The sequence below is a fragment of the Nyctibius grandis genome, chromosome 17 (assembly GCF_013368605.1).
Source record: "Nyctibius grandis isolate bNycGra1 chromosome 17, bNycGra1.pri, whole genome shotgun sequence".
In the NCBI taxonomy this organism is placed as follows: Eukaryota; Metazoa; Chordata; class Aves; order Nyctibiiformes; family Nyctibiidae; genus Nyctibius; species Nyctibius grandis.
The window spans coordinates 3,224,052-3,246,747 of NC_090674.1; the positions used below are offsets into that span (position 1 = coordinate 3,224,052).

A 22,696-nucleotide genomic window follows, 5' to 3' on the forward strand; every position below is an offset into this window, starting at 1 on the left:
CTTTTTGTATAAACAGTTTGTATGGGTGTAGGCAGGAAAACACTAACAGTTCCTCAAATGGCTGTCCCTTATTTCTCAGCAAATTGCATCAGTGCTAAGTGCACAGGAGAGGACATTCCTTCAAGAAGGAAGCTAGTGTGTGTATGCTATGCTCAGTTATTACTGCTTATTCAACTCCTGTGTTTTTTTGCAAAGTGGTAGGTAGGAAATGAGGAAGAGCGGACATTCCCATCTCTTTTCCCTTGAGTACACCTGCTGAACCTCCTAATTCCTTCCCTGTTTCCTGATCAGTATGAATCAAAAATGTCATGAAGCAGACTATGCACAGGACTCCAAAAGAATGTGTTATTTGAGGATGACATGGTTGATAAAAGCAGGAAATGGAGTTGCTTCCCAGCTCAGATGAGACATACAGTACTAATTTCCTAAGACAAACATCAGTATATTTAAAATTGCCTTGTTAGAAAATGTTTAGTCCTTCCAGAGTAGCAGAAAGTAATTGCAACCTGATGTTCCAATAGGGAAGGGAACAAATTAAGAGTGATACTGATGCAATGCAGCAACAATTCCAATAACCTGGGTAAAAATAGAAGGTCCCTCTGGTTTTTGAGGGGAAAAATGGTAGAAAGAACATGTCCTAGTCTTCAGAGAACCCCTCTGTCTTCTTTCTCCTATGCAGAACAGGAAGCTACTGATGTTTTAAGAAAATGGCTTCTCTGTACTACATAAGCCCCTTAACTCATTTTTCCTACAATAAGACTGCCATGTGGTAACAACTTAAAGGCAATACTGGCCAGCAACTGAGTTAAATCATTAACTAGAAGTGGATGAACCTAAATCCTTATTAAAACATTTCTTCCTTCTCTCCCTAATTCTGCAAGAGCAGTCCAGGATGGAAGAAGTGGTTCTTTATCCTTGTATTTGTGCTGTGAGATCCCAGAGAATGCTTTAGAACTATGATTCTGTGATAACCTGAAGTGTAGACCAGGAAAAGATCAGATTGATGACCTAGATCCCCTCTATGCCTGACCTTGGACAAATTTTTTTGAGACTTCTAATCTGTCAAAACAAAACATTTTTAAAAATTCTTTCCCATTGATGCAAGTTTATCTGAACAGTGATGTGGCTTAACATCTGAAATAGTCCCACAGGTGGGCAAGTCCATTGTTTCATTTTAGCTCAATCTGGAAATGTGAATAAAAATTAATTTTTAATGAAGATAGTTTTTTTCAGTTTTCTACTTTCACTACTCCTTCCATTTTCCACTTTTTTTGTGGATGGCACTGTTTGGTTTTGGTTTTGAACTCTCAAAATCACACATCCTTGCCCAACTGCTTTCTGGAACACAACCTTGAAAATGCATGGAATGCGCAGCACTCCTTGCCTGCTAAGACACTTGCCAATTTAGCATTTACCAGAGTCTGAAAATCTGACTTCTCCAGCCTGGAAGAGCATAACAAGCTACATGATTGAATGGGGATCTTTGTGTTGCAGTCCAACTGTTTGTTGCAGAGCAGGGGGAGCTGTGGGTTTGGGCTGATGCCTAAATCCACAAGGCCTGGACAAAGACACATGGCTAGTGTGATGATGGCTTTATTTATACATAAATACCTCCATGCTGCAGCTGTGAAAAAAAGTACAAAGCACTAATTCAAACTTCTCATTATGGCACCTAGTGTCAAGTTACAGATCCACTATTACCTTCTGTATCCATCAGTAGTCTGCTAACAAAACTAGATGCTGAGAATTTCAGTGTGATTAATACTTCAGTTAAAAAAGCTGTCTGGAAAAGGATGGGTATGGTTAATCTGATACTTTATCTAGTTAAATAGATGAGTATAAATAGCTGCAACAGTGTCTTCAGGCATGGTGTAGGCCAGTTATGACTTAAGCTTTAAATTGCAGTGCTTCAGTAGCATCTACACTACAAAACTTCAGATGGTGGAGGAGAAATTGGTTTTAGATGGAATGGTTTTTCATCAAAAACAACCAGAGCATACTTCTGACCTGAGGGTTCTTCGTAGATTCAGTAAGTTGCCTTTTTTTTCCCCACCATGTCCTTTGTCACCATCTTGTAGTAAAGAATGTTAAGGATCATGTTATCATAAAACATAATGGAACATCACTTTGTGTGAATGAATATGAAACTGTGACAGAACTAATGTTTAAAGATTCCTGGGTTGGTGGCTTTTCCCTTACTTGTGGTTATAATCCTTGGCAAGTCATTTAATCTGTATCAGTTCTCCTGAACTGGAGGTAGTACTTGCTGTCCTCATGGGAATGATAATTCAGTGCTTTTGAGTGTGAACTTCACAAAAAGTGTTAATGTGCAGGTTGTACTTACTTTTTAATGAAATAGATACTTGCAATAGCATACTTCAGGTGCTCTTAAAACAGTGAGTAATTACATCTAAAAGCAATTGCTGCATGTTTTAATTGGTATTTGACTGTAGACGAACACTTTTTAAATTTATAGGAGTAACTTGAGATCTCCATAATTCTTCTGGTTCATATTTAATTATTGCTAGTTTTATTGAATTTGTTCTTCTGACATTTTCTGTTCTTAGTGGAAACACGACTTAGATGAACTCTTGTAAGATTTGCTGTACTGATGCCTACCAGTATTATAAACATTGATGCATCAAGTCATTGCTTTCATAGTATACTACTGCTGTGTATCTTCCTCACAGGCACAAATACAAGGGGACAACTATGCTTATGATATTTTTTAGTGACATCTGGCATTCTCACAGGAAGCCTGGTGCCTGCTTGTCTGTTAGGGAGAGCCACATTCATGACTCAAAGCCAAGCTGCAAAAGGGAACATTACTGTTACTAACTATAAAGGAATGAATGTGATCAGAGTAACGACTTTAAGTTAAAAGCAAGTGTTGATATATTGAATGTTGTTCCCTGTGAATAAAAGTCAAACCTGGCCAGCTGGTGAAAGTATGGAGCTGTTGTTTCCTGATGTGTTCTCATGCATAGGAAGTCTCCTGACCTTGGGCCTTGATTCTGCGAGCATGTATACTGATCATTCATTCCAGCTTACAGAAGTATTTGCCCTAGGACAATGTGCTGTTTGGCTCTTTGCAAAGCAGAAAAGATCCCATCTTCCACATAAATTGTACCAAAAACCATGTAGCTTGTGTTCAACCTACCTTTGAAGTCCTGAACTAGTAATGGGAAGCTAGATAATGCAAGTCAATGAAAGCTCAGTCATGGAACACTGCAGTAGTTTGCAGTCCTCCACATGGATTTTTAGTGTATATTTCTAGAATGTTAGTATCATGAATTTACAAAAGGGAATTAAATTAAGAATTCTTCAGTAGCATATAAACACATAACAAATATGACAAAGCTTTTCATGAAGAAGCCTTTGTTTCTTGAGGTTTGCTTGAAGCTGAATGGCATGTTCTACACTTGAGATTTCTAGGCAGTAAGGTGGTACAAATCATCAGAATCTTAAATGTATGATTGGAGCAGCAGTTGTTTCTTCATGATGACAGAATAATGGAGGTCTTCTATTCTTCAGAGCCCTCGCTTTCTTTAGCTGTATACTGGGTATCCTGTACTCCAGCTGATAATCAGAAGGAAATTAATGTCTTCACATTTTTGCAGGTTCAGATTTAGTACAGCACCGTATTTAATACCGAGTCTTCAGTGCTGGAAGCCTCCCAATAATATTTCAGTGGAGCATAGGCCATTTGGTTAGGGGTTGATTTCACCCAAGACTAATAAAACTTTCCTTAAACTAGAGGGCAGATATAAAGGCACAGTTAAGACCAGAGAACTTAGGTCGTTGGTATGTGAAGTTAAAATGGCTTTTAGTGAGAGATTCTGGAGTAGGAGGAAACACAGTTTGCTTGAACAGAATGCAGGCTGTTCAACTCGTGTTCTGTACCTGATCCAGGAAAACACCGAAGTGCCCAAGAAGGTTGTCTGCTCTAATGCTATCCATTTTTCAAATGGGGTCTTGCTACTTCTGGCTGAACCAATATTCAGAACTGACATAAGAATGTTTTTCTCATTTTGTGGTATTTGCAAGTTAGCAGCAACTGAGCTGGTGCGGAAGAAACTGGTGACATCTGTGCTATTCCCTACAATGGTTGAATAATTCATAATTCCATATGGCATATATTTGGTTAGATATCAAGTGCATCTTATGGGGTAATTTCCAGTACAGACAACAAATTGTTAAATCTAGAGTAACAGAAATTAATGTTGGTTTAGATTGCCACAGAAAGAAAAAGCTGTAATCTTCCTGCTTTCATGAGTTTACATGTATTTTTAGTTAATTCATACAAGTCACACAAGCAAATAGAACAGTCATGCATGAAACTTGGTCATAATTCTCTTCAAAAAAACAATGGGATGTATGGACACTTGGAAACAAAACACCTGAAGTAATCTGGCCCCCTTTAAGTGCTGTAACCTAAAAGTATAGGGGCAAAGGATGCTAGTGTGAAAAGTTAAACTTTCTAGCCAAGACAAATGTCTTCAACTGAACTGAGTCACAGGAAATGGAAAGTGTATTAAGGTGTGTGTGAATTGTATTTCAGGGATGGGACCTCATGTGCTCATCTGTAAGAGACTGTAGTCATGTTTTCTTGAAAGATAACTGATTTAATATCCTAGAACTTCCAGAATTGATTTTGTAAACTGCTTGACTTTGTTACATGAGTAATGCTGCAGGATGCAATGAGTCATAGGTAAAAAATTTACTGACACTTAAGTTAAATAAAGATGCTTTTAAAAAATAAATTAAATTGAGGTCCCATGACTTTATTAAAGGTAGTGAGAACTTTGCAGCCTAGTTAGTTTCATTTATCAGTGTCAGATGAGTTGGTTGTAGACAAGACAAGTAGCAAAATAATTTAGGAAAATTGAGGGATGTTTAAAACATTTTATAACTGTTTTAAAGAAAATAAAGAACAATTATTGTAAAATAAGACAATTTACATTATAATTTTTATTTCCAGAGCTTGGATTGATATGAAAGTTCATGGCACATGAAAGAAACAGAAAAGCAAGTCTAGATAAATTGATGTGTTTAGCAATATTGACCATATGGATTATCATGATTTTTACAGCGAACACTTAAGTGCCTTAAAGTTTTGAAAGCATGATGCCTTGCAGACACTTGACATGAAAGCCTTTGCTGTGAACTCTGCATTCAGGTACTGCTGCACTAAATATGCTACAGAAAAGCTGTAGACTCCAAAGATGTATTATACCTCATTAACGTATTCTGATCTAGTGTTGCACACATATTATCAAACAAGCCAACTATACAGTTAGAAAATGACAGTTATAAAAAACTTGTATACACTAATTCAAAAGCTTCTACATGTCAGCTCTAAAGTATGCTGAGTAACTGGTTAAAGTGACCCATCAAAATTGGGTATTTTCCAAGCACCCTTTAATTCAGGATGTGTATTTCAATCCCTGCATGTCTCTGCAACAAGAGAAGACAGGAAATTCCTGGTGCAACAGTCAGATGAGCAAGCTTTCTGTTGGTAGGTCAGGTCCAGCTGGGCCTACCAGATTTTGCCACATAATAACATAAGTATCAAGAGCATAAAATGTGTATCAGTAGTGGAAAGATTTTAGCTTCCAATATCTAGTATTTTCTAAATTTGTAAATAATTGTTTCTCTTTGAAGCTAATTCCTCTTTTTTGATGCATCATTTGGTAGATAAATATGCCACAAGCACTGAACCAGCCAAAACCACACAAAAGATTCTTGATATGTTTTTTAAAGAATTGCATGAAATGTAATGTGAAATAATCTTTGGTAGTGTTTAAAAATCAAGCTAGCACATGTTACCTGCAAATCACATTTCAGACGTAAATCTCGTTGCTGCTGGGTTTTTTGTTACTGCATAATCTTTTTCTTTCTTCTAGTAAACTCCTGGTTAGTAAAAATCCTATGAAATGTTCCATACTGTGTAGTCTGGGGTGGGGTGGGGGGAGTCCTTAGCGTTGTGTGCGATCCCCATAGATCTGGAATTCTTTGACCATATTTTCCATGGATCATCTTATCACACCAATACAGGAATAGTCTTTAGTTCTTATAAAATAAGAAGCACTTATATCTTCTGGTGTAGAATGGCATGGTTGCTTGTTTCAACTATTTTCAGGGCCTGTAAAACAAAAAAGAGACATTTTATTGTTCATAGTTAGCCAAATGTGTTATGTGATCTTTTTCCTCCCTCTCCTTGTCTTTCCTGTCACCACTTTTTCTCTTCCCAGTTCATATTTTTCTTTCTTCCAATGCTGTGTGAATAGTATTTATTAAATGTAGTGTGGTTTTCTTACTACTTTGGTATTTGTAAAGCACTTTAGATTTGCATGATACTAATGAACCTTGTTGGTACCAAAACAACTTCTGCAAATGTCCAGAGCAGTAAGATAAAGATCACTTGTCAGTGTTCACCTGTTATCCAGCATTTCCAGGAGTTGGTCTTATAATACTTTGTAGTGAATTTTACCTCTGTGCAGTAGAGTAATCCAAAACCCATGCACCCGATAAATTTTGTAACAGCATGCATGCAGTATCTGGCAAATTTTTCTGAAGCACATGAGGTGGTTTATATCACCCCATCCCATTGACAGCTCTTGCTGAATCAATAGGCACTGTATAATGTGAAATAGGTTATTTTGTCAAAATAGAAGCATTAGAAATCTCCAAAGCGATTCCTGTGACCTTGCTCAGAGGATGATGCTTGTTTGAAAAGCCTGAGTAGCAATTTACTTACGAGTACCTGCCTGACATCTTCCTTACAACAGCGATTATTATTCCTGCAAGGATTCCAACTGCCACTATGATTCCAATAATTATTCCAACCAGTGCAATTGTTTCCAGACCACCTGAAAGAGGAAATTAGGAATGTCAGCATGTTTCTCATGGAGACCATTGATAAGAGGCTACTGATAGAACTGACACTGTTCTGCTGCATCCCACTCCTTTGGAAAAATTTCCTTATCTTGTGAACTTGGAAGTAGATTTGGTAAGTTCAGCAGGCTTATTTGTAGCCTGCAGGCCTGCAAATGTGCCTCTGGAGGTAGTTCAGGGAGCAGGTCCTGGCTCCTCCTGAGATTTTTGTTTAAGAATAGCATGGGCATAGCTAGTGGCTTCTAGAAGGGTATTGCCTGGCAGTTAAGTGCTCCCTTGTCTTTATAAGCAATTCTTCTCTTTAATACCTTTTTCAGTTTTCTCTGGTTCCCCACTCAGTCCACCTGTAAAGCCAGAAAGAAAATAATTACTTAATTACTCACTGTGTTTTGTACAGAGTTTTGCATTCCAATTTATAATGCTATATCCAAGGAAAACTTTTATTGACTATATCACAATGATTTAAAGACTGTGTAATAGGTTGTTCTTTTGATAGGCAGTGAGCAGAAGAAAAGCTTGAGAGAATGAGTGCAATGAGTTCTCTGAAGTAATAAAAAGAAATTAAAATCTAAAGGACTGATTGTGATCTAATATATACTGTTATTATACTGGCCATTTTAAAGTGAGATCCCTTAAACTTAGGAGCAGTCATTGATACTGTTACAGGACTGGAATATCAGAGCAGAAAGTATGATGCTTGTGTTCTTACTTTTTATTGGTATGCACAAGAGTGAATCATGAAGAACAATCCTGGTCCAAAAGCCACATAGAGCATGTGCCCATTTATTTGTGCCCTTACATTCTTCTGTACGTAATCAGACACAAAAGCATAGGTGCTCAGCAAGCTGTCTGGAAGACAGCTAAGCAGGCATAAGGTAAACAAGGCAAAATGCACTTTATCAGCCTTTTGCACCAATCTGTTGCTCATTGACTACCGTATGGATGTGGGTGCAATTTGCTTTATATGTGCATGACAGTAATTTCTGTCTCTCCAGGGAAGCTAAGGCAGACAACTTGGCAAAAATCAAGAGGGCAGCCAGGTTGTAACAGTTGTTTTCTACATTTGAGGATCTTTGAGTTGGTCCAAAAAATCCTATTTTTTTTTTTGGAGAGCTGTTTGATTTTCATACTAATAATCTGTAAAGACAGTGAAGGCTTCAGAGTTATTGCTTGCCTTGGGGCAGTGCACTGGTGAACAAAATGGTACAGCTACTCCTTCCTCTTGTCAGCGCACATCTGTTATGAAGCTAGGATGCAGAGTGATTATTATGAGTAATTTCAGAAATCTTATTTTCCCTTTCAAAAATCAGCAGTGCTACCTTTGAGAGCACCTTGAACTTGGTATTTCAATTTTCCAGATATTGTTTGATAGATGGCAGTAGAACTTTAATATAATAAAATAGAAAGGAAAGATTTTTTTACCATCAACATTTTCTGTGTTAGTTGCATAACCAGTAGAATTATCACTCTCTTCATCTGGGGCAAATGCACTTTCTGTGGTCATCAGTTGTCCAAACTGCAAGAGATTTGTTACGCTCTGTAGTTTTGTGGGCAACTACAAGAATTGAAGGGGGAAGAAGAGGGAAAAGAAAACCTCAGTACATTCAGTCTATGTGCATGAAATAAGCATTTAAATTTCTGGATCTGTCAGGTGCCCTGTGGATGATTTTCACCTATCACCTGTCATCTCCAACTCGTGTGTAGTGACCAAAAAAAAAACCAAAGCAAGCTGATTTGTCTTCCCAGCTAGAGGCTTTCTAGATCAGATGACCTCTCACTAGGACTACAAAAGGTGCAGGAGGGGACTGCAGAATACTACAGACTGTGGGGTTTTTCTTGTTTTTTACACTGGTTTGTCAGTTTAGTTTCATTGGAGCTAATGGAGAGATACTGAATTAGAAGAGGCAAATGACAGTGAATAAGCAGGTTATGAATGCTTTTTGCAGCACAGAACAACTGCCAAAAACGTTTTCAACTTTGTCACCTTCAACCTGATTGCTTCCAAAGCAAAAGCATAGATGTTTTTTTATGTTAGAACTCAAGGTTATTCTTTACAATTTATAATGATTATTCAAAATCTAAGCCACAAGACAATACCAGGAATGTGAAATCAGGGTAACCTAAAGGAACCTTTATTTAGAATGATACTCACCAGAGTTGGTAATTCTTCAAATTCTGTGTCATTTCTGTCTCTGAAATCAATTGTTGCACTTTCTTCTCCTTCTAGAACCGAGCTTGCTGAATAAAATTTTAGAAAATGAGTTAGGATTTTACTTGGTAGTCTGGCTACTTTGACATGTAAATTTTGTTAAATATGAGATCTCTGTAGTGTTCTGTCTCCCTGCCCCTGTGCACTTAGGTTTGCAAAAGTCTTTGGATTCTGCAATACTATTGGACAAAGAGCTTAAGTACACATCACTTAACCCTGGCACAACCTTGAAACATACTGGTTACTAAATGCTTTGTCCAAGAGAAGATTTATTTTTTTAAGAAAAGGTTCCCCTCTCCCCCCTGGGTGGGTGTGACTACTCTAGATTTCAAGTTAAGCATTAGCTTATGTATTTGGATAAATTTAAGTATCGTCCGTTTTCTAAAATAGTAAGAGCTTTCTCCCATCTTTCATCTCAGTCCCAGCTGCAGCTTTTAGTTTTAGAACTATCATTAGTGTTTATAGGTGTAGCTATAGTTTAGAAAATATCCCTACACAAATCTATTCAGAGATTTTTCTAAAGTGGCAAACCTTACTTGCCATAATTTGAATTTTTTAGGTAACGATGTAAGATCTCCCTTTTTATTCTAGACCCATATATGTCATCTGTGCTCTTTGGTATAATGGACATTTAAATTTTGGCCCACACACTGCTTTTTTCACAAATACAGCCAGACTTCTTCAATAGGAAAACTGAGGTGGAACAAGGTATAAGGTGAAAGACATGGATATGTGAAGATAGGTGGCAGTATCAAGAAAATGTTGAAAACGTAAGTATAATTTGAATAAGTTTCTTGCTGATTCATAAAACTATGACCCTACACAGTATGATGTTAATGTAGTGTGATATCTCTTGGGAGTTTCTAATTCACCATGATTATAAAGCTAGGTGAGGCTGCTTGTTATGCTGTTGCCTGGGGCATAAGAGTTCTGCTAATTCCAGATACCAGTGTTTAAATTTAAGCAAAGAGCTAATAACAGACATTGTCCTGAGCAAAAACTTCAGGCAAAATAAAATAATTACTAATTTATATTTAGTAAATACTAAGTGGGAGATTGCTAGTGCTGTGCAGTGATCTCTTTGGGGAGGAGCACAGCTATTCGCATGAGTTATTTAAAAACAGGGATTTACTGTATCATTTGAATATTTTATGTAAGAGAAATTTTCATTACCTGTTTGTTTAATTAAATCTTAACACTTTCTACTCATTTCACCTGTTTTTATTTAGTGACCTAAAACCATTCTAATCTCCTCTGCATTTGAAGTTAAACTATTTCTGAATTGTTAGACTAGTTCCAAATAGTAAGACTATTTCTTATGAAAGACTAAATGCACCGTATTTGTGTTGTATATGATACAGAGGCAAGTAAACAGAATTTTTGTTCTGTGACTGAAATTAGAAAGAATGGGCATTTTGCTCAATATCAATCAAAATTGAAAAAAGGATAGAATCACTTTGGATCAGCTGCATGTATATTACTTGGAAAATATTTTTCTTTAATTGTGAGTTCCATTTAACTTCTGCTCATTTTTTAACTGTCCCTTTTAAAATAAAAATGTTATTTCAAATGAAAAAGCCAATATTTAACTTTGAAATGAGTAAAAAATGCACTGGCACTTTAAAGGAAACTTTCCATATGGAGGATGAATGATTTGACATTGGAAAAAAAAAAATCTGTTTTTTCTTGAAACTCTCATCTGAATTCTCCTGGAAACTTGCAAATATTTTTCCTTCTCCCAAAACTCATTTTTCAACCAAACTAAAAATTTTTCATCGATCTCTAGCAATGTAAGACTGAGAGCTCTGTCCCGTTGCCAAGGGACTAAACACTGATCTAAACTTAGATTTCTAATTCCATGTTTACTCAAGTAAATAGAATTTTATATTTTTATACCTTTATAAGCCTGAATACAGATACACTTTCTATTTAAGAGCCAAAAGGGTGTGCAAGTAGTACTTTAGGCACTAAGAGATGAAGAAAGTACATTCATGTTATGCCAACATGAGGCCTAATATAGTGGCTAATTAAGCCAGCCAGTCTCCCCAGAATCACCTTGTAATCCCAGTCGGAACTGAAAAAACATCCTTTATTCACTAGTTGCAAAATAAGCACAGATGGAGAAAACCAATTACCAGAGGAAAAACCCCAAGTAGAAAGTGAAATAGGTTTTGTGTGTTAACAGGAAGCAGCTTATGCAGAGAAGCTGCTTGTACTCTTGGCAGTAGCTTTCAGCGCTGAAGAATTACCTGAGAGTGAAGGCAGGAAAGGAAACACCATCACAGAACAAAGGTGTAGAGAATTAGTGAATGTCACAAACATGAAACAATCATTCTTTGTGTGATAAAGTTATTGCAGATTCTTGGCAATGAGTGGCATGTAGAAAATCTATTTCAGTACACTTGCCCTCTGTGTACAGTGATTGACAAAAGGAGGTGGCCCAGATTAATCTTGCCTAATTTTAGGTTCTTAATAAAGGTGCCTAAATAAGGTATCTGCTTGCCCTTATCTTTTATAGTCTATAGGGAAAGATAAATACTTCTAGAAGGTAATTCAGCTCACCTGAGATTTGGGTCATCCTTGATAGTGCTTGCCTTTCCTTAACTGTAAAGGGAAACTCAAAATAATATGGCTCCCCTATTCACTTCCTAAAGCTCACAGATTGAACTGACTTCTATCAATGTAAAAGTCTTGTCCCAGCCCTATCCAATCTGCATAATACTGCGTTCAAGCTGAGGTCCTGTATTTGCTGGAGAGTAGTCCTTGGACTATATTTTCAGGCTTGTTTTTTCTGGACAGACACTGGAGGTGGTCTGGGTGGTAGTTAAGTGGACACTCCTGAACTACTACGAAAGGAAAGACTAGGAGGTCATTTGTTACCAGTGTATTACATTTGTAGGAAGGAATATTTGATACGAGACAACTCTTTGTCAGAGTAGGTCATAATAAAGTAAAAAAGATTTAAATGAAATGGACATCAGCTATTGGACTTGAAACTTCTTTCCCTGTACCCAGTACAAGGCACATATACCACTGGCATCGAAGAGAATGTAAATAGGATGGCAGGGTGTATGTGCTTTAGTCATTTGTTGGTTTCATCTAGTGTGGGCCAAATGTAGCAAGAGCTGTAGGATTAAGTGCTTCCACGTATGTTCTTAATATTATCTTAGAGGAGGCTGTAAATAAAACCAGTGCCTCGCAGTGCTGTGATTGTCTCCAACGAGCTCTATGGCCTCTTCTGTTTGCAGATATACATTGCTGCAGATGTGAATTAATCATTGCATCTTTCTGCCAAAGTTCCAGCTGGGTGTGTTTCAGTTCAAAGTCCCCAGCTGCTATCAGGCTGCAACTTCTCACACCAGGAGAAAATTTCATATCTTTAAAAGTTTAATACTGCTTTGAAAACATCCCATGGTTAAGCATCCCATGACCCAGTTAGGGGAAGATGAGCTCACTACTCATTGTTATGCAAGGAGTGAGAGTTTACTAGAAAAACCTCTTAGGGTTGCTTTCAAAGCACAGTGGTTGTGTTGGAAAGGAGAGTGAGTTGTAAAACTGTTGTTCATTAGCATTTCTTTCAGGTATCTCCAAAACCAACAAAGATACTTCTGAAGATGAAAAATGTTGTAGGATCTTGTTTCTTTTCCAGCAGTCTGAATAAACCCAGACACTAGTGGGCAAAAGCAGTTGTAAGCCTGTATTTTAGCTTAGTCCCTGAAATAGGAAGCCCTCAAAATAGAATGAGTTTCCATCTCTGCAATAAGAGACCAGTAGGTAAAAATTGCTAACCCTAAAGGATTCTCTCTAGCAAGAGCTGAAAAAATCTTCATTGCTCATTGCCCCTCTGCTTCTATTTAAAAAAAAAGAGAAGCAGCTTCAGTTATTTATAACAGCTAAAAAAATTTACTAGCAGATTAGCTGTCAAACAAAAGCTTTGCTCTTAAAATTCAAGTTATTTTTATCTGTATCTTATCAATATCATATTTTATCCTATCCAGCTGTGCTAGGTGCTTTGTGGAATGCTTCTCTAGAAAAGTGAGGGACAGAATTCAGTGGGACTGGTCACTTGGGAGATACCGCTCTTCTGTTTGTGATGTTACTGAGCTGCCTATCGAGAGTTGAGTGGTGTTTTTCAGCATCTGCTTCCTGAATTGTTACAGACCAAGTGGTGGTGTTTGAAGGACTGTGGATGTACGTGTGTGTTAGCCATCCTGTTTTGGCCATATTTTACTCAGCATTTATGTCCTGATACAGGAATTCCCTTTCTGAGGAAGCATTTTTTTCTCACAGACCTGAATTTGATTGTGAGCAAAGGGAGTCTTAAAGTCAATATCTCATTATTGGAATCAGTTCAGTTGTAGTTCAGTGGAAACTTATTCATGGTGGTGGAAGTTTAACAAAAATGTGTGTTTGATAAGGTATCTGCCTTTTGAATACATAATGTCTGAGCAGCAGCTCTGTAGTTTTCAAATACAATTTTGTGTTATTTGGCTTCATCCTCAGTTTAAACATATTCCACAGTCAGATCCAAAACCTACCTCATCAGCTTAATTTTCTCTGAAAGTAGTTTTCTGTTTTCCTATAAGCATTTTCTGGTATTTAAAAAAGCATATAGGTGTCTTTCTGTCATGTGAAAGGGTTCAATGCTGCAAAATTTTTTTGACTTTGAAAATTTGATGTTTTGAAGAATATAATGTAGTGGATTCTGGGTTTTACCTTCTGGATTTTGAGCCTTTGGACAGTTAAAATTTTCAGACTTTCGAAAGGCAAGGAAGTTTCTTAATGAGAACTGAATTTCTCATTTGTATGTGTGGCTCCTGCAAATTCTATCACATCTGCAGTATCCTTAGCCTGCTTGGGGCCACAGCATCAGATTTTCTTTTTTCTGTTCATTCCTTCTGGAAGTTGCAGTAATAAATCATGCCATGATAAAGAAATGCCCTGGCTTATGTTTAAGTGTTTAGACTTTTTCTTGTTCAGGAGAAAGTATGTACTGTCAATCTAAATCCTGAAGTGCTTACTGCAGTTTCCCTATATGAAGACTGACAACTTTGCTTTATATAATGAAGGAAGCTGGATGACAAAATACCACGGACTTTAGAAAGTATCTGCCAGTTAAAAAATGGTCATGATGCACAAGGAAGGATTTAGCTCAGCCTTATTTAGAGTATGACTGACTTTGTTCAGGTATGCCATATAGCTCATGATGACAGTGTTTTGCTGAATTGTCAGAAACATTTCCTTTGGTCACCACACCCTACTACAGATGGTTTCCATTGCTGCAGCTGGCTTAGCCAAAGGAACACAGCCAGAGTTTAAATCTACAGTGCCAAGTGGCAAAGAACCACTCAGCTGCTTCTGAAGTAAATCACATGTCTTCTGAATGTTACAATATTCTACATTGCCCATATACCAAAGTTATGAAACAAAGCCACAAGAGGATAACGTGGTAACTTACTAAGCTTTCTCTTATGCATGATAAAATCGCCCACAGAGCTGTGGGCATTAAGAAGGAAGAGGCTATTTAACTCTATTATGGGATATTTCTTGAAAATATTCCTTGCAGAGCTAGAGATTAGTCTTCTAAGGGTAATGCTTTTAATAATGTTGTTGTGTCAATCTCTGATTTCTCGTCTTGTAAGTACACTGACCTCAGAGTTGCTATCCCATGAGTGTGGGATAAAACCACTTCCTTACTGATACTTGCTGCCCCATGACCCTGTGGCAACTGTTTGCAGTCTTACTAGTGATTTCTTTGTTTTCTCTGAGCAGTAAGGGTTTGATTGGGGCAACAAGATTGGAGCTGTGATCAAGGTGTAATTCTCTTTTGCATCATTCTGTAAGTGGAACCTAAAACTGCAGCATTGCAGTACTGTGTTTATCACTCCATGGCTGACAAGGAATGAGTGTAGAAGCAAAGACAAGGAGAGAAGTACATGATTTTGTGTAATGGATCAGCAAATTTTACAGTGTGTGCAGCAGAAAGCAGACAATCTGTGTACAAATATTGGGATATGTAAATGCAGACAAAATGAATTAAGAAATGACCTCTAATACAGTAATAAACTAATCTTTTCCCTGAATCACTTCCTTCCCAAAACTTTGAGGCTGTAGCCGTGTGCCCTTTCACAGCTGCCTTGATGAAGGTTACTAACCCCTTGTATCTGCCAGCAGAACTGTTTGCATGCTCAGTTTTTAACTCATTTCATTGAAATATGCATGCTAAACACTGTAACTGGAAACTGGTTAGGCTTTAATTTTGTTCACACAATGATTTTTGGCTAGCTGCTTTATATTGCCACACAGCAAGCAAGATCCAGTCAAGTATGTTTAGTCTGACTTTCATACTAACTAATAACATGCTAGCTAGTATTTAGATGGGTGTCATAAAAACATTTTAGTATTCATTTGGAATTAAGTGTGTCCCCTTTACAGATTTAGCAGCAACTCATACTATTCAAGACCTCCTAGGAGTCCATGTTTGCCTGAAATGGTGTATGCAGGGGAATTGTGCCCTCACAAAAGATTATTCTGATGCAGTTTATGCTGGATGTTGTAGTGTTTGTGATCAACAAATACAAAGATGGAAAAACAAAGTCATGAAGCAACATGAGAATGTGCACAGCATCACAGTTTGTTTCCTTTGCGAGTCCTTGGCCAGGCTTCTGAGACAGCGAGTTGGAAATCAGTGGTAAATTTGTCTCTTCATTTGTTTCTCTTTAGAACATCCCAACATACCTATACTCCCAATCCTACATCTTTTTCTGAAATGCTGTGCAGCAAGTTGTGCACCACAGAGCTATGTGAGCTTTGCTGCAGCATTAGTTCAAACTGAGGGTATGGTATGTGCACACACAAATCCGAGGAGGCCCTTTTAGAGGCTGCCTGTGTTTGGGATGGATCTGGGATGCGGTGAGTAGTAGGACCTGGCAGCATTTGGGTTCCATCCTGTAGTCCCTGACTGACTGCATCCAGACAAAAAGCAAACAAACCAACAAAACAAACGTGCAACTGAGACAGACCATATGTTGGAGCTGGGCAAACAGTAGTCATTTGTGGTACACATCTATGTACGGCTTGCCTCAAATGACACAAGGGGGAAACACTGCATGCTTCTGTCAGAACCCAACAGCCTGCATGCTGTGGGCTCTCCTTCCTTTACTGTTTTTTTTTAATTATCTATTAAAATGCTCTTTTATCTCTAGGTTCTCAGCTGCTTATTTTTTGCAGATTACAACTACTAGATATAGGGCAAATGGATGGGTTCAGGGGAAACTGGTGAATTACAGGAGCTGAGAATCTGGCCTCTGTTTCCAGTTTTCACTGTGCAGCCTGAGTTAATGAAAGGTCCACTTGTGAGCTTTTAAATGTGACTGTTTCCTTTGCTTGTAAAGCTACAGAGATTCAAAAACTAACTTTTGAGATACAGATGGGCAAGCCTCTGCTTTCCCGATGAAGAAGAAAAGACAAATTTTATCTGTTCTCTGCTGGTCTTTTACTCAGACACTGCAAAATACAGACTCACTAATTTGCGGATCCACTAACTGAGATGCAGTAAGATGTTTTTCTCTTTTTTTTTTTTGATAATTAAGTGTTGGGTATTGGATGTGTAGAACTAGATTCATATACTAATGTAGCTTGCAAGAGGCATATATGGGAACATGTGCAAGTGGACTCATCATTCATCATGCAGCCAGATGCAGGGTGAAAGGCTTTGTCAGGCTTATTTTGTGGTAAACTGGCTCCCTTTTGGAGTCACGTGGGACTGTTCATTTTGGTGGTTTGTTTTATTTACTACCAGCAGTTACAGAGTTTGGTTTTCAGAAGAGTTTAGAGTTACCTGACTATATTGTTTAGTTTTGCCACTGAACTGGCAACAGAGTTTGGGTAAATCAAGATACTTTTGAAAAAATCCTTTCTTGTAATTCTGTCAATTCTGGTTTTTATGATTTTTGAAAAACAGAAGACTTTTTAGTCTTTCGTGGTTGACTGTAAACTTCATTTTCTTTCTTACCATATAAACGCTTTTCATCTGAATTATCCTGTCCACGTGCTTACTTTTAGTCCAAAACAAATGTAAATTAACATGACCTAGTATAAACCCCTTTAATTTTGAGACTTGCATAAGGAGTTATAATCTAGTATTTGCCTCTAGGTGAGATCAGGCACATGGACAGTTGATACAGCTCAAGTGACATGTAGTAACTTGTTTAACAATCATGTTAATTTTTGTTCATGTTATGTGACAGCCAATAGAGTAATCTTCTCTGCAGTGATACTGGCACCATGGGAAAGGTGTCAAATTAGGAAATGTGTTGCTTTTGTAAAGCACTCATTTGAATGCATGTGCTTTTAATTGTTTGATTAATGCTGTGCCGAGAAAAAATTTAGGCCAACTTCCATTTTGGCTCATTTGGTCTGATCCTATGCATGAAGATTTGCCTGAGTTTTTATACCCTAAACAGGATCACAGAAGGACAAAAATGTATCTGCTAATTCAATAGGAAATGCTTTAGTCTAAAAAGTCATCAGCTTGTCTAGTGCTCAGGGCTCTCCGTGGTTGTAAGACAGACAAAATACTTGACTGTTTCAGTCAGGATTTAAACTGTGAATGGATAACACCAATAGAGCACGTGTGAATGTGTTTTAAGTAGACAGTGATGTAAGATTTCTTACTAGGTTTTCTTCCTGTATTTTTGCTAATTAAGCCATTAATTTTATTTGGAAGCTCACATGTGAAGTGAATTAATAAGTTAATTCTCCTCCCCCTCCACATCAGTATAGTATTTCATAATTTTACAGCTTTGTCTTGCTTTATGTGACCTAATTAAAGGAGGCTTTATACTTTCTTTTGGAAACCAGATTGCTGACTTTGGGACCAAATATTCCTCTTTACAAACGCAGGAACTTTAACAGAAATCTTCATTCATTTTTAACTTACTAATGTTAGATATAATTTGCATGTTCTCTATGAGCAAAGAATGTTTAAGCATTTCCCCTTCAAGGTTCATAGATTTTCACTGAAATATTGTTCCTAGGTTGGCTGATAGTTCTATTATGGGATCAGTGGGAACTGCCATTTTTCAATCGCATTTCTGGTTCACATTTGCCCTGAAATGGTTTCCACATCTGTCTTTTTTGTAAAGTTACAGCAACTCAAAGACAGCAGATACTAATGAAACTACTCAAATTGTGGATCACTACCTGGAAGGGGAAAAATGCTATGCTTACAACTAGGATCAACAGCTGAATTCAATGTATTTGGCAAGTCAAGGAGTAATTTGGAACCAATAATAATCATTTTAGAAATATGCTTCCTGATCAAAACTAACCTGCTTTTCTTGATTCAGTCTCAATCCAGAAAATGGAGTGCCCAAATACAACAAAAGGGTAGCCGCAGATTTATTTATGGCCTGATCAGGGTTAAGAGGTATCAGAATCTGATAAGGAAACTTTTTTCTCCAAAACTCTCAGGCCAAACTGTCTGTCACAGAGGTTCAGGTATCTGAATATACCGCCTCCACCTAGTACTATACGAGCCAAAAAAATTTCTCCATCTTCACTGCCAGTGCAGTCACAGATTGCCGAAGGTGGCATTGTCATTTTAAGTCTGTTCTAACTTGTAATTGCTGATGGTTATCAGTAAACAGCAGTGATACACATGCTAAATATTTGGGGCTTGCTTATATTATATCCGGAGTCTGTTTTCCTGGTGTGTCCTTTGGAAGCTATCCTAAATGACTGACGCCATGTGAAGAAAAAGTCATAAAATCTAAACAGACACAGAAAGCCTTGAATACTGTAAACCGTGTTCTAGATCCAACTGTGGAGTTCGATGCAGCCTACACTGGTTATAAAACAGAGGTAGAATCTTGCAAGCAGGAAATATTTTGAGATTTTTCTGGCTTAATAGGGTTTCAACCTGGTTGTTGCTTGACTCCTTCTCTCAGAGTTGAGAGAAAATATGTTTAAAAATTCCCCAAAAGCCTTAAGATGAAAGACCTTTTTTCCTCTAATTCTAGTATCCTAGAAACTGCTTAAGGTAATTCTACAAAATCGTGGTGGTTTTTGCCTCATTTTTAGTGGCTTTAAACTTTGGTAATTCTAATATTGATGCTTTATAAGGATAAGCTAGCTGGGTGAGCCGTAAGTGCTTATCCCAGCGAAAGCCTAAAAAGCAATATTTGGGACTTGCCTAATATCTGTTGATTTTAGATTTTCTGTGAAGTTTTGAAGAATAACTCCAAACCTTGTGCCTCATATTCTGACATACAGAATACCAGGAATTCCCATGAGAAGTTTCAAGCCAATATCCACACATACTGTATATTGATATAGATCCATTATATCCAGCAGAATAATATTGATTGTCACCAGGCCAGAATCGGGTCATATGTTTCAGTTAGGGGCCCCAAATCCAAATCGGGCAAGTAGATTTATGCTTTGGAAGACTAGTGGGTTGAGTTCGAGGTTATTGTTTTTGGAGTACTAGTGCTTGGAACATGTTCCATAGCAACAGTAGCTGTATTTCACCACTACAGTCATACTTTGTTTGCACGTACATCAGGCACACTGCCTGATGGCCAATTCATTCATAATGAGTTAAATACTATGCAGAAACACTGAATTTGAATGTGATGTTCCTGGAATCAAGTACTGCTCAGGGTAATTCTGATTTACTGTTAAATCAGACTATTCTCCTTTAGCTGTAAAAAGACTTAAACGTCTGTTTTACTGAAAAGTGTATTTTGTATTTTTCTTACAAAAATTCAAAAGAAACAGTGTACCTATTAAACTTTTTCTGAGTAGATACATAATGCTTTTCAAATTTGTCTTAGGTAATAATTCTTTTTGTTTTAAGTCCCCTCGCTTGCATATATTGCTTATGGCTAAGTTAGTATTAGCAAAACCCTGCATAAGGCTTAAATTCTAAGCTGTTGTAATGCCTGTAAGTACAGAAGCTAAACTCTTGAATGGAAAAAATTGTAAGTTACTTTCATAGAGAGTTTCATCACCTAAATGTCAGTTACAACTAAACTATTGCTTGTAGTGTCCTCTGCATATATTACAGTGAAGCTGAAGACATTCCCAAGGGCTGTTGATGTAATCCCTTCCCTGACTGCTTGTACCGTTCTGCCCTTACACAGACACACAGAAAAGCCTTTTCTAATAGAGCATAACTCAGCCCAGCTGAAAACTTCTGGTGTGTTTCTTTCCTGATTACAGCCATAATAGATGCTTAGTAGTAGCTTAAGAATTCAAAAGAAAGTTTTATAAACAGGACAGAGCAACTATGTTGCCTATTAGTAAGCGCACAAACTGTTAAATTATAGGAAATGAGTGGAAATAACTTTAACCAAAGTTTCTTACCTTCTTCAGCAAGTGCTGTGAAAGGCATGCTCCCTAGAATGAAGATGAAGAGTTGAACTTTAATAAACATCTTTGATCTGCTTAGAGAATAGCTTTCCAATCCTGAGACCAGATGGATTCAACTTCTGATTAATTTTTTTAGAGGCAGAGGAGAATTGAGATCACAAAGAAATCACTGCAAAAAAAATACTTTGGTATTCCAAATATTCCTTTAACTGCTGTAGACTAAAGGGGGAAGGTTTTCCCAGATGATAACTAAACAGCTAAAGAAAACTGAGTGGAGTCGGCATTATTTTCTTTAGCCAAGGGGTGGGAGCGTGCCTAAGGTGGTCCTCAAAGAAGAGCCAGGCCCGCCCTCTGCTCTCTGTTTGGTCAGTACTAAAATTATGATCTCAGCCCAGGTTTAAAGTTACAGGAGCTGTTGTGGCTTCCAGAAGACTTTTATTTAGCAAAGGGGGAAAGGGTGTTTAGGCAGAGCGAGATGTTCAGGGAGTTCCCTCCCTTCTGCAAACTCTCCTTAAAAAATATTTAAGGAACAACACTAAGGACATTTTTCCTGTTATTTCCACCAGTGAACTGATGTGTTTTTCATTTCTAAGTGAGCCCCCATGTTTATCTGAGTGAGTGTGGTAGTGAATGTGCATTTAGGGATACTGAAATAGTTTTAGGACAGGTTATTTAATTCTGCAGTAAATACTGTCTGAATTTTTCTGCATGTCTAAGTCTCTCAGCTTGTGTCCTCAAGTGACATCCTAGCTGTACTCTCGCATTTATCTCTGCCCACAGGCTTGCTGGCGTCAGTGTGCTAATATCACCCTACAGAGACGGAGGATTTTTCCTTTTCATATGTCACTATTAGTAGTACCGCTGTAAAATGGTCTGTACAAGACTAGTTACTCTTCTTGCATGTGTTTTTGCGTATCAGCATTATGTGGTGTGTATGCAAGACTAGATTAACATTCTACCAACATCTGTAACAGATACTCTCACAAATAATGGTTATTAGACAGGGACTGGGGCTGAAGCTGGACTTGGGGAGCAAGGATTTATATTAATCCTTTTCTGAATATTCCCTTGTTTTGGGCAAATAATAATCTACTAATTTACATCTATTTAGGAATATGGTGAGTTTTAATAAGTGCTCACATGTGAACTAACTATATCAGTGTGCCACACAGCTGAGTGGAGGAAGTATGTGACCTTCTCCCTCGGTTTCTGTACCTTGAAGTCCTGCACTGCTGGGACATCAGACTCTGAAACATAGCAGCAGAAGCATAGATTTGTTTCTTTGCTGCTGACTGTTGTGGAGTAGGTAACCTCTGCAGAAGAGTGGGCCAGACTTGTGGGAGAGGTTTTATCTTTTTTTTTTAAAAAAAAAAAACCAAACATAAACCAAAAGTGGCTAGGGTGTTTTTGCTCAGTGAATATGAGTCAGAGCCCTCATTAAGACCCCACAACACTTTGTGCTATAAAGAAGCAACACAAGTCTAAATGTAAGCAGGGATAAAGTCATGTAAAGAGGGCTGCAAGTAGGAAGTGCAACACCTTCCGTAGGGCTTTTCTTTATTTTTGAAAGTGGTAGGTGCCAAAGGAATTTGTTAGCTATAGATAAAAATTATGGGGCTATAATTGTCCTTTGTATTGAAGATCACTAAGAGTAAGATGAAAACAGTCAATGCTAATGCAAAGAAACAACAGGCAATATTGGCTTGTTGTCTTTAGAAAACCAATAAAATAAATGTTCCCATAAACTAACTTTCAGCATGTCTTGAATCTTAAAATCTGGGGTTATTCCTTGATAATGCTGCTTCAAATTTATTTAAAAGAATGTTTGCTTATTGGGAAATGCCACTCATGTGAAACTGAAATTTGCTTGTGGATTATGTCTGTTTTAATGAAAATTATTTTGAAAAATCAAAACAAATCATTATTTATATTATCGGAATAGAATGTTTGGATTTATGTATTTTCAGAGTGAAAAATGAATTTAGTACACTATGAAAGACAAAATGCAACAAACAATGACTCTTCAATATTAACAAGTTCTCATCAGGAACAAAAAGAAGGTATTTTTAGGTTTTCATTCAACTTTCTTCAAAAATACTCTGAAGACCTTTCATTTTTATGATTATTCAAATAAATTTGTCTCAGGTTTAGGAATAAGCCTTTCTAAAGAAGGATAAGCTATTTTCTGAATTAAATAATTTCTTCCTTAAAACT

General features: G+C 37.4%; 2 protein-coding genes across 10 annotated transcripts in view; one reads left to right on the forward strand and one right to left on the reverse strand.

The window, feature by feature from the left end:
* Positions 1 to 22,696, forward strand: part of DHRS3 (dehydrogenase/reductase 3) — a 161,964-nt gene that overhangs the window by 6,168 nt on the left and 133,100 nt on the right. The window contains exon 4 of one of the 7 annotated variants that reach the window (XM_068415239.1): positions 1,906 to 2,029. The exons of the other annotated variants lie outside the window; for them this stretch is intronic. The gene's annotated coding sequence lies outside the window, so the exon portion shown is untranslated. The remainder of the gene's footprint in view (positions 1 to 1,905; positions 2,030 to 22,696) is intronic. 7 annotated transcript variants of the gene reach the window in all.
* On the reverse strand, positions 4,989 to 20,768 carry PDPN (podoplanin). 3 transcript variants are annotated; one of them, XM_068415247.1, is made up of 6 exons: positions 20,477 to 20,768; positions 9,050 to 9,135; positions 8,320 to 8,452; positions 7,206 to 7,241; positions 6,767 to 6,872; positions 4,989 to 6,145 (listed from the first exon to the last, which is right to left on the reverse strand). In XM_068415247.1, the coding sequence occupies exons 1-6, from the start codon at positions 20,544 to 20,546 to the stop codon at positions 6,139 to 6,141; spliced, it is 438 nt and encodes a 145-aa protein (XP_068271348.1). In that variant the 5' UTR covers positions 20,547 to 20,768; the 3' UTR covers positions 4,989 to 6,138. The 3 variants fall into 3 exon arrangements, with proteins under 3 accessions (XP_068271348.1, XP_068271346.1, XP_068271347.1); XM_068415245.1 differs by having other exon boundaries at positions 6,761 to 6,872; XM_068415246.1 differs by lacking the exon at positions 4,989 to 6,145 and having other exon boundaries at positions 6,757 to 6,872.